The 12,885-nt window shown below is 39.0% G+C and overlaps 1 protein-coding gene across 1 annotated transcript in view; it reads left to right on the plus strand.

Annotated features, from left to right (window-relative positions):
- Window positions 1-337: 337 nt before the first annotated feature.
- Window positions 338-12,885, plus strand: part of ITK (IL2 inducible T cell kinase) — a 63,901-nt gene continuing 51,353 nt past the window's right edge. Inside the window, exon 1 of the mRNA XM_060146505.1 lies at window positions 338-490. Within this exon, the coding sequence (XP_060002488.1) occupies window positions 353-490 (138 nt within the window). The 5' untranslated portion in view covers window positions 338-352. The remainder of the gene's footprint in view (window positions 491-12,885) is intronic.

Raw genomic sequence — 12,885 nt, forward strand, 5'->3', positions numbered from 1 at the left:
ACGGGCTAAAGCAGGAACTATGAAGATTAAACTCTGATCTGTCATATCATTTTGAGTCTGAGGTTCTTCAAATATCATTTCTAAACCGTACAGCAAAGGGTATGTATAATTTTTACTTATGCTTCTAGTTTTCTGAATTTTGAAAGGATGTGGTTGTGGGCTTTGACATCAGAAGAGAAGCTCTGCAATGTTGACTGAATGTTGGTAGAGAGATAACATTGGAGGCAAGTTGCCTTTGAACAACTCTCTGAAGATCAACTGCCTCTCCAACTCATTCCTTGCCCTGAAGCTGTTTCCTCTGGTTGTGCTGAGGGGTGATGCCCAAGGTGCATCACTTTTCAAGGACTGGATCATGAACAACTTTATCCTCCTGGAAGAACAACTCATCAAGAAATCCCAACAAAAGAGAAGAACTTCTCCTTCGAACTTTAAAGTTCGATTCTTTGTTTTAACCAAAACCAGCCTGGCGTATTTTGAGGACCGTCATGGGGTATGTGAGCACTTTGTTTTGTCCTTTTTAAAACAGTATTTTATAGTTAGACTGGGCTGACTCATGAAGATATACAGAGAATAAAATAAGAACACAGAAAACACAGATGTACTTGTTATAACAACCTAAAAAGTACAGTAAGAGCAATTGGAAGAGAGCATGGAGAAAAGTCAAGAGATGGGTTAACTGTATTAGGTGATTTCAGTTCTAAAAACTGTAAAAGAGTAAGTTTATTATTCATTAGCTTATCTTTCCCCTGTAAGGTTAAGTTTGACTTTTAAATTATAATATTTTATGTGGCAAATGGAATGGTTAAGTGATGTGTCCCATGTCAACTTTTATATGGATTCAGTTTTAATTGTCTCAATGGTCATCACTCACCTGACATAGGGAACAATGGTCCTTGGGCATTTAATTGTCTAGAATTTGCAAAGCCCGATGGTAAACCTCTTCATCCCTAGGAGAACTTCCCAGGAGACTATCACGCATAAAACGTTATGCAGTATAGAACAGTAGTTCTTATCTAGAAGATTACAGCTGCTTAGCTAAGTCAGTATTTATATATCTAAAGATAGTCTTATATTCCATAACATCAATAATAATAAGTGCAACGTGAATAATCATAACAATGTAGTTTGGTACAAAAAGCACTGGAAGAGGGGTCAGGAGACCAAACTCCACTTCTCTCTAGGTGAGTTAGCCTGGACAAATGTCTCTACCTTCTGCATCAGGTTCATTCTTTATAAAATGAAAGGACTGGAAATACCACCTACAACATTCCTTTCTTCTTTCCTTGTTTCTATGAAGTAGCACTTGTATAGCCCTTTTCAGCAATTTTTCGAAGTATGTTTGCCTCCTTACTATATCATCATATTATTTTTCCATCATCAAGGAGGTAGGGGAAATAACGTTGGTGCTTGATGGTCCCTTAGAGACAAAGGCACTCTGATTCTTGGCTGGGGTCCGACTTCGTAGGTGTAGCCATGAGTTTGGGGTCTTTTGAGAGTGAGGCTTTGAAGTGTTCAATGAGATGGAGACTTGAAAGAGGCCAGGCCGGGTATGGAGTCTGAATTCCTAGACTTCTAAGTTGCAGGTGAGATAATACTGCCTCTTTTTTAGAGGTGAAAAGACATGCTCATCTTAAGCAGATGCTTACTGATAATAATCAGCCAGTCAATTGGGAATAATATGGAATTACTTATGCGCAAGGCCCCTGTGGTAGATATTTAATAAATATTTGTTGACTAACTTAAGGGAGGGCCAATAGCCAAGTTTTCAACTTGGAGAATTCATCATTTAGAGTTGATTAATCACATGGTATCGGTCAATTTTTTTTCTGTTGTGAATGGGACATTAGAAGTTCTGGTTTCATATTCAACGAGTAGTCATTTATGTTTAAATATTTTTTTCAAAGCCCATTTTACAGTTTTCACTAATTTTCTTTCCTGAGTCATCACTTGACATAGCATCATCCCATGTACGTAGTACTGATCATTTCTGAGTGTAACTGCTTGTTGTGAACTGTTTGGTTGTGAATTCTGTACAATATTGTTTGCAGATAGACATACAACCAAATGGTCTTGATTCAGAATTCTGTTGGTTATAATCTGCATGTAGACAATGTTGCAAAATAACTCAGCTTCTTCATTCAAGTATTATGAAAATTCTAGGACAATTAATTCATTCTGGGGAGCCCTGAGCTATAGTTTCTAACATTTCCACGTGGGATACAGCAGATATATAACGCACAGACATCAAATTTCTTATTTTCTAATGTCTATGCTTTATATTCATAAATAACATTTTAAAAAGCATTTCTTTAAATATTACAGAAATTTATCGATTAGAAAATTTTCCAAGGTCACTGAGAAAGGCAAGATATGTCAGGTATTATTGTTTATGTTCTATGTACATTCCATTGCTTAGGGCCATCGATTTGCACACAAGAGTACATTGTTCATTACCCATAAATAAGAATAACACTTGTGGGAAGAAAGCTTTTTTAAATTTATTTTTAAATTAAAGCTTCAGTCTTGCCGTCTGTAAAATGGGTGTGATAATAGTATTCACTTCATGGGAAAATGGTGAATATTTAGAGAGAATGTATTTAGATTGACCTATTACAAATTACCATTTGATAGATTAAAAAAAGATCAAATGTTGGCAATTTCATATACGTAGTTCAACTTAATATATAAAGCACTTAACATAAGTCCTGTCACCTAGTAAGCACCTAGTAAAAATTAGCTATTATTTGTATCATCATTATATCTGTGAAGGAGCTGGCAGGGTGGCATAACATAATCATTTTCAAATGAAGGGAAACATTCAAGGATTCTTCAAAGTGTGGCTAACATCAGGGTTCTGGATTCCCTCTATTCTGTGACTAAATATAACTGTGTGGGTAGAGACATACATGCATCATGATTGCGTGATGTTGGGCCAACATTTCCCCTCTCAGGGCCTCAGCTTCTTTTTCTCTTCTCTCATTTGTAAAATTATGTTCATTGCAGCTCTAAAATTCTGTGGATTTATGATATCATATAAAAATAATCCTTTACATATTCAGGAACAAATACTGTAATTCTGCAAATAAGTCTGCTTTTATCTAATTTCAAATTTCCATGCCCATTGTCATTATAATTCATACTGACTGAGCCTTTTATTTTAACATGGATTTAGATCTGATGTCAGATGCCTGTTCAAAGTATTGAGATGTGCAAGTGTTTTCCTTGGGGCCGGGAAGCTGCTTTGTCATGCTGGAGCAGTGGGCCAGAGAGAAGCATGGAGCTGTCAGGTGGTGACTGGCCACCAGGCGTGATTTCAGACACTCCCTGTGCCTGCCAATTTCTGAGCAAAGTGATCCCTGTTGCCAGACATTCTTTAACAAAGGACAAGGAAAGATGAGGGCCCAGTGGTATGCTGGTAAATGTCTAACAATCACTGTAGTGGTAATGGCAGTAGAGAATATGGGAGAGCCTTTGTTTGTGGTGTTTGCCAATTTCTGTAGAGTAAATACTCCCATCATGACCAATGTCAAACTACCAATGTAAAGTCTACTGGCTCACAGAACTCCTGAAAATGTAGCAATCAGCTCTTATGGGGGCCAACATAAGCACACCACTGGCGGGGGCAGGCTTAAATAAAGATAAACTCTGAAGAGGTAGTCACTTCCTGAACAACGTGCTTAGTTGTACAGGACTGACATCAGATCCTTTTTAGGGGTAAAAGAGAGAAGTGGGGGGGCCGGGGCCTCAGGCACTTTGAGTAAGCATGAGATGGGAGGGGCAGCACAGCACAGAGGGGAGACAAGTGTCACAGAATGGTGAGGCCAGAATAGTCTGCTACAGCTGGATTCAAATGCTGCTTCTATCACTTTCTAGTTGTGGGATCTCAGGCAAGACATTTAACCTCTTTAAGCCTCTGTTTCCTATTTGTAAAGTAAGGACCCCAACACTACTCAATGCTGAGTATTTCATGAGAAAAGTATGCTATTAGCTTGGTACTAATAGGACCATCTTGATCTTCTGAAAGGCCCTAAGGAGAAATGGAAAGGTTTCCCTATTTTAATGATTCTTTGCACCTTAGGAAACAAGTTTTCCATGGTCACCATAGCATGGGAGCCATTACCACTTACACAGGACAGGAGAAACAGTCAAGATCACCATTCTAGTCATTTTCTGGATAGGGCCACCACTCCTCATGGACACTTCCCTTTAGCCAAAGTCTGATCTAGCAGCAGAAACATCTCTTATAATATGCATGCTTCCTAAATTAAAGATGGCAGGTGGGAAGAGGATCCCCTTTTCTTGCTTTTGGCAACATTATTGCATAGTGGTCAAAAACACAGCTTCTGGTGTCAACGGATTTGGGTCAAAGAGCAGCTCTACCACTTAAGAGCTGTGTGGCTTTGCAAAGGTTGCTGAAGGCTGTGTGACCCTCTATAAAGCTATTTACATGTTTTAAAATGATCAAACATTCCTTCTTTATTTTTTTTAATGAAATGAATGTCACCATTATTCTAATAATTATAGTAACTAATATTTACCGGGTACTTACTATGTGTCAGTCACTGTGCTAAATGAATTATTTCATCTAATCCTTACACCTACCCTGTAAGTTAGGAACTACCATTACCCCAATTTACAGAGCATGTAACTGAGGCAAAGAGAATTTAAATAACTCCCTTATGTCTCCAGAGCCAACACAGCCTCCCTGTCAAACAGTTCTTATTACTATTAACTGTTGCTGCTCATAGGCAATTGGCGATCCAACTGGGTTATTACAAAGTACGTAATGCCTTCTGGCTCTAGAGCCCTCCATGTAAAGGGCAGTCCTGAAAGTCAGCAACCATGCCACATATGTCTTCTGCAATGAAATGTGTTATGAGTCCTATCATTTCCACATATACTCCAGGACAAATCTTTGTCTCCATTCACTTCTGGGAGCCTCCACCATGTGTCCAAATTTTGGCACTGAAAGTTCCTCTAGGATCTGTCCATTTCTCTCCATTTCCTAGAGTCACCTTCCTCGTGGAAGCTGCCAGCATCTCTCACCTGGGATTGCTACCACTTCGTAATGGTCTCCCTGCACCCACTCCGCCGCCCCCCCACCACTCCATTCCCCACACAGTAGCCAGTGTGAGCTTTTCACATGGTGACTGTGATCGTGTCCTGATGACCCTCATCAGAAGCTGGCATGTCCCTTCAGTGGTCCCTTTACCCTGAGAGTGGACGCCAAAATCTATCCCATGGTCTCCTCCATTTCAGTTCATGCTCCTTTTCCTCCCATCTCACTGAGCTCCAAACACATAAGATTTTCTTTAACTTTAAGACCCCCCATTTTGAAGGTCACTTGCTTGGGGAAGACTTCCTTCATTTCCCTAGCCTAGGTCATCTCCTCTTGTTACGCTCTGATACAGTGGCACATACGCTTCTTCAAAGTGCATGCCAAATTGTAATTACCTAGCTATAAATGTGATTATTGTACTGATGTCATTCCCCTCCATTAGACTGTAAGCTTTACAAGAGTTGGTGCCCAATTTGCTAAAGATGGCATCATCAGGGTCTACCACAGTGCCTGGTACATATTATTCACTCATTATTTGTGAAAGAAAGAAAAGAAGGGAAGGAGGAATGTGTAGATACAGTTGGAGAGGTTAGAGTTACACACAGGGACCCCTAACAGAACAAGGCTCAACACCAAAAGAGTTCAGAACAAAGCAAGTGATAAAGGACTTCAAACAGGAGATTCCTGGGTGCAGGAGTAAGTAATTAGGACTCCCTGGAGGCAGCAGATCATGGCTAGCCGTGAGAATTCAGGAGGTTGGAGTCTTAAGATTTAGGTCAGAGACCCACGTAGAAACCAGCAGGTAGGCCAGTCCGTCCCCCCTCCCAACTCTTTTTAAAAGAACCAAGCAACTCTGTTCTCTTTTACCCTCCACCCTGTCTTACCCTTCCTTCCTTCCCTTTTACAGCTAAACCCTTGGTAGATAACATTCTCAGAGCTACCCGAGCATTTTTGCTTGAGACTTTCACCACTCGTGATCTCTCTCCACTTCATTCCTACGTGACTGAGTTGCCTTCCAGCTCAGCTCCCACTGACACTCAAGGCTTCCTACAATCTACTATCCATGCAACACCTAGAATAGACTTTTAAAATGAGAAATCAGATATTATGCCCTACTGTAAAGGCCTCCGTGACCGTTTAGAGTATTTAAATTAATCCTCAACTATGGCCTACAAGACCCTTCACCCATGGTCCCTACCTGCCTTTCAGATTCATTTATTCTGATCCCTTCATCCATCATATCTGACTTCTTTCTGAACCTTGAACACTCCAGGCCATGCCCCCCGCTAGGGCCTCTGTACAGGAGCAGGACTAGGGTGAGATACACTTAAGGGGCCGCTCACTTTTAGATCCTGCAAGGGCAGGGTCTTTGCATTAGCTGTTCCCACTGCCTGCAACAACCCAGATTTTTGTAGGGTTGGTTCTTTATTGTTTCCCATCTCTTCAATTATTTTCCCAGAATCCTGTTTCTTTTTCTTTTCTTTTAAAGTCCATAGACACTTCAGTAATCAATATCTGCACTTATTTATTGGGTTTATTGATGTGCTTCCCTGTTCATTTTCTATCTTACGTCCACTGGAAGGTCACTTCCATGAGCGACTGACTGCCTTGCTCATCCCTGTAACCTCTAGTACGGTGCTGGGCACGTAGTAGGTGGTCAGTAAATATCCAGGGAATGAATGAAGGTCACATAACTCAAATTGAATTCAGAAGAGTATCTGGGAGCTAAAAATGTGGGCCTTGCCTAACCAGGCAAAGAAAAGTAAGAATCCAAAGCAAAGTACTTTGCAGTTCAGGCCACTCAAAGCCAAGAATGTGCGGTTTTGATGTCTGCATTAATGGCATTTCTTTGTGAATTGATTTTCGCTTGTCTGATGTGATGTTGATGTTTTATGGAGATAGCCATTGGATAGAGAATTCTTGTTTTAGAGGCAAATACTCCCAAGTTAAAATTAGATTCAATTCCTACTGCTCAGGGTCTAGTACATCCATTAATCAGTTTCTGCAGTAAAAATAGGCCACAGGGTAAGACCATAAATATAAGGGCTTAGTTCCTGACTCAGTCTGGAAGAAAGGTTTCACTGGAAAGCACACGAGCTCAGTTTCTTAAACCATGAGGTTCATGTAATATATGATATCTTTATCTCAAACTCAGAAATGGACCCTATGGAAAATGAGTTTAAAGCTCTTCTCATATTTTCAAGGCCCAAATAGTAGTCCTCATCCCCCCATTTCCCTAACTAACTAGTAGTAAATTCTTCCACTCATCAATGAGTTTTTAGGCCTACAGAAGATAGTATATCTTCCAGGACCTAATTTTCATTGAGAGTTTCATCTGGGTTTGCCTTCACAAGACCCAGGATCCTCACTTAAAGTTATCCAGAGGAGGGAATGGAAGGTCTGACATGGTTTCCTAGCCACAGAAAATTCAGTTCCTTGAAATTTAGTGAAAGTTGTCAGTATTTTAATGGAATAAGAACCTGATCCAAACTCTTACGTTGCCATATAATTCCCACTAACCTAGAGTTATTTATAAGTAGACTTCTCATTATATTTTCCCTTTTTTGATATTCAAAAGTCACAGAATTATACCTGCATATTATAAAAATTCAAATACAAGACTTTTCTCTCTAAAATGACATATATTTGTGCCAAAGCTTTATTACTATTATTATTATTAACCTAACACTGTATCAGGGAACTGTTTCTATTCTGATATACATAGATTTACTCATTTGTTCAGCAAAATTTCCTGAGCACCTACTATGTGCAGGGTGTTATGTTAGAGACTAGGAATACAGTGGTAAGTAATAGAGACAAGGTGTCTGACCTCATGCTTACACACTAGTGGGGGAAACAGACAACAGGCAAGTATATAAATATATAGAGCAGATACAGACTGCTGTAGGTTCTATGGAAAAACTAAGCAGTTGCTGGGGCTGAGTGGGAAGAGTGGTCAGAGAAGAAATTTCTATCCAGGGTAAAACTTGAAGGATGAGAACGACAGTCAAGGTAAGAAATGGAGGAGAGCATTCCAGGCAAAAGGAACTGCCAATACGAAGCCTCAAGGTAGAAAAAGCCTTGACCTGTGTTAGGGACAGACAATTGAACACACAGAGTTCAAGAGCCCCTTTCTTATATCTTACAGCATCCCTCTTCCAGGGATACTTGGTCTAGACTCATCCTACTCCACGTTTTGGTGGAAAAGCACCTGGTGTACCAACACTGAGGACCTCAGACTCACACTGAGCTCGGGTGGCCTTTAACAGCAAAAACTGAAAACAAGTTAGAATCCAGTTAAATCCACAATTAATCTCCAGAGACAGAGCAGCGAACCCTCACACCTCCATACTGTTAAAAAAATTAATGAAACAATTACACCCAACTGTTCTCCAAAACCCTTTTGTCTAAAAACATCAATTTACTGCCTCTGTGAGAACGATCTTTACTCTCATGCAGACATAAATTTCGTGTAGTTTTAATCATAATGCATGACAATTTTATACTTTGCCATTTATTCTTTTTCCATTATTCTTTTGTAGATACATTTCCATTCATGGACTCCAAAGTAATCATTTTCTCAAATATATGATTTTTTAAATAATCGAGTGGTTCATGTCAGAGATGTACTTATCTATTTTCTGTACTGAACACATCGACGAACTTATCTATCATCTATTGTTTGACATTCAGGTTGTTTTCAGGTGTAGTGAAAATGCTGAAAAGTAACAGTATACCTAATATAGAACTTTCTGCTTTTTAAAATCGGCTCTTTAGGATAGAGTTATGTGGGATAACTGTGTCACGGGATAGCATTTTCTGATCTCTACCGTTTGTTGCTACATAATCTTCCAAAGAGATTGAAGCAATGCCTGGGGCCACCAATAGTTACCAGAATCATTGGAGAAGATTATGTTTCTAAGAAGAAACTAATAAGAAAACAAAAGAATGCTGTTGTGGTGGTGATCTTCAAATATCTAATACTATTTTGATAGGTTTTAAATGTTATAGTGAGAGAAAGGGCAAAACTATAATATTTTATACATGGGCAAGATAATTTGATTTAAAATCAGTCTTATGTATATGTAGATGAACCCACCCTACATAGTAGGATTGAAGGGGTGCCAAAAAGCCTCCTACTCTGCAAAATATTCGTCTCCCTAGATGATCACCTTAGGGGGTCTGAAATGTTCACGTGAATGCGCTCTTTGGGTTAGATCATCAAGCCTCTTTATCAAGAAGCAAAGGAAATACAGAAAGGTATGACATAAGCCATTTTTCACTGCTCTGTAGAGGTTAGCTCTAACTTTAGACAGGGTCTCAGGGACTGAAAGTCTCAAGCAGACTGTAATTCTGTAATTCTAGAAAAGTGAGATAAGGTGAGAAAGCAACAGCACAGCAGCTTAACAGAATGGGGACCTGGTACTGATTAATCTGGGTGACCTTGGTCAAGTCCTTCTTCTATCTGGGATTTGGTTATCTTGTCCATACTATCAAGGGATTGGACTAGATCAAAGTTTTCCAACTTTTTAAAGCCTGGAGCTCCCTTTTAGTATAAAATTACACGTGTCATTCCCATTCCCATATGTGAAGCAGCAGAAGAAGTGTTCTAGTTGAAGAGAGAACAAGGAGGCTGCCCAGAACCCTACACTCTTGGCCTTACCCTTGGCCTGCAATAATCACAAAAATGCTTCCAATTCTATGACCTCGGTCTCCCCAGGCTGTAAATTGAATAGTAGAAATGAAAAGGTAACAGCTAGTTTAGAAATTCATTTCACCTTGAAGCCTCATCTCTAACATAAAAAGTTAGATTGAATGATCTCTAAAGACCCCACCAGCTCAAAAGAAGTGGAAACTATGTGATTGTATCTCACTGCCAATGATATCAGGAATTTACAAATAGACATGGAGATTAGTTAAATATGGAAATCTTTCCAGGAAGTAATACAGCTAAGAGAAGGTTAATAACTGTATGGCTGATAAAAAAACCATGTTATCAAAATCCACGCATGAACCCAAGAATGCACCCTAAAAAGAAGGCAGTCATTTCAAATGTAACCAATATAAAATTTAGAATAATATGAGCCAATACCTAATGAGTCCTTGCTGCATTTCAGGGCACCAGATTAAGAGCTTTACACGTATCGTATCAAAAATATTCACAATAACCACATGCAGTAGGTCCTATCGTTATCCCCATTGTATTGATGAGAAAAACAGAGGCTTGGAAAGGCTAAGTATCTTTTCTTAGGTCAGACATCTGGGACAAATATTAAAGTTGGAATTAAGTGTTCTACAATGGATATTTTCAGATCTAGGCTTGTTTGGGTCTGAGAAGTCTTATAATAGAAGCCATGGTGACTGAGAAGGGAGAGTTGGGGCAAGGACTCATTGGTGAGTTTCCAACACTGTCTAATGAAGTCCTGAGCGGGGACCAGTAGGAATGCTCCTGTTAGCTCAGCAGGCCTACCTGAATGACAACACAACAACAGCATTAACAGGAGCAGCCTGCAACAATAACCACAAGGACAGGACTGAACACGTTCCTATGGATTTTTCTCATTTATCCTCACAATTCTTTGAAGAAGATAACAGTCAATTCTGTTTTAGAGAGGAAGCAATCGAGACACAGGGGAGTTAAGCAATTTGCCCAAGGTCACAATAGCAGCTGTAAGTACAAAAGCAACAACTTACCTTAGGATTAGGGATTCCTTGTAGTTTGATCCCACACTGCTTCCTTGCCTGAAAGCAACCAACATAATCAACTTATCAGCTCTTCCAATGATTCTTTATGCATATATATATAAATACAAATAAACTTTCTTCTTTCCCTTCTTTTTATACAAGGGTAGCATATGCTATATACACTTCCTAACTTTTCTTTTGGTTGATTAGCAATACTTCTTGAAGATCAATACATACTGATATGCGAGGGGCTTCTTTATTCTTTATTTTTTTGGGGGGGTGTTGCATAATGTGTTGTTGTATGGATAAAAAAACTATCTTGATGGCCATTTAGTCTGTTTCCAATTTTCTTGTCATTACAAACAATGAGGAATGAATAACCTTATAGGTATCTCACTTTCTATATGTATGAATATGTCTTAACCAGGGGCAATATTGCCCACCATTGGCAATGTCTGGAAATTTTTGGTTGTCATAACTGGGGAAAGGGGTGCTATTGCCTTTGGTGGGTAGAGCCAGGATGTTAAGTATCCTACAATGCACAGGACAAACTCACAACAAAGAATTATTCAGCCCAAAATGTTAATAGTGCCAAGGCTGGGAAGTTGTGGTCTATAGAAAACATTTCTAGAAGTGGGATTGCTGTGTCAAAGGATAGCTGCATCTGTTATTTTGCTGAACATGACCTAATTATTCTCCACGGAAGTTGTACCAATCAACATTCTCCAGGGCCACGTGTAAAATTCTTGTTTTCTCAAAACCTCACCAACAGTATTATCATATGTTTTGATCTTTGCAAGTCTGATAGACTTAAAAAATGGTATATCAGTAAAATTTATTTACACGTCTATTGTCAGCGAGCATCTTTTCATACGTTTAAGAGCAGTTTAGATCCCTTTTGCCCATCTTTCTATAATGTTGTTAGTATCTATCTTAATAATTTGTAGGAGCTCTTTATCTATTAGCTAAAACCTTTGGGCAGGCTAGTTTTAACTTACCTCTACGTTGTCAAGAAATTGTTATCCACTTGCCAATCATTCTAGATGTCTTTTTCAAATCATTTCTATTAAGAGTTTTGTCATGGAGTCCACAAATACTACTTTTTGCTGCACACTTGGTCCTACCTGCTGTTCCCTCAATCAACCAAGTAACAAATAATCAATTGAACATCATCTCTGTGCAAGGAGTTATTTCCTGAAATCTAATGAAGTTGTTATCCATTTATATACTTTGGCTACTGAATCACCAGTGCTCAAAAGGTAGATTCAAAAATACATTCTTTCAAACTCATTCGAAATCTAATATGCCCTATATTGGAAAGAAGGAGGGCTTTGAAAGAGCATTCAAAGACCAGAGATGCTGAGAGAGAAAATGTGCAGGACACCTTCAGGGTCTACTCTGTACCACTTAGTTCTTGCTCTTAATTTCCACATTAAGTCCTTTTCTCTCTACCAACTTTTGTAAGCAAATTTAAACGAACAATGCTTTTTTAAGGCTAAGATCACTAATATCATTGCTAAGAAGAATTAGGCTGGAATTATTCCTGAATTGTTGCTTCACCTCTAAGACAAATACACCACATAAAAGCACACAGAGCTGTTTATTAATCTATAAAGAAAATGACTAGCACTCAAGGAGAGCAGGAGAGGAAATGTCATGAACTTGAACCTCCATGGATACAGAAGAGCAGGCGGCAGGTGCTGCCTGGCTGCCACTGACTGCTAAAGGGGTCATGAGGTTATAAAAGCAAAGAGCTGCGTCATTTTGCACACCCAGCATTTGATGTGTACCACTTGGCCTTCTCCCATAGTCATCTGCCAAACCCGTATTACAGTGTGGTGTTTTTAAAATGGGTGACTGCTTTAAAATAGTATTTTTATTTTTCTGCTTAGTAAATTTACATGCTCACGGCAAAAACTTCAGATATTATAATAATATATAACTTACCTTGCAAAAGTCTTCCATAGTGTCATCCACAAGGGAGAACCAGTATAGCAGTGTTACTTCTTGTAGTATTTCTTTGATTATTGAACATATTAATATATATTTTATTATGTCTTTTCCCAAAAATGAGATGATGCTCCACCTATTGTTCTAAACCTACTTTTTTTTTTTTTTTTTTTTTTGCGGTAAGCGGGCCT

This window comes from Lagenorhynchus albirostris, chromosome 3, assembly GCF_949774975.1.
Source record: "Lagenorhynchus albirostris chromosome 3, mLagAlb1.1, whole genome shotgun sequence".
NCBI lineage: Eukaryota > Metazoa > Chordata > Mammalia > Artiodactyla > Delphinidae > Lagenorhynchus > Lagenorhynchus albirostris.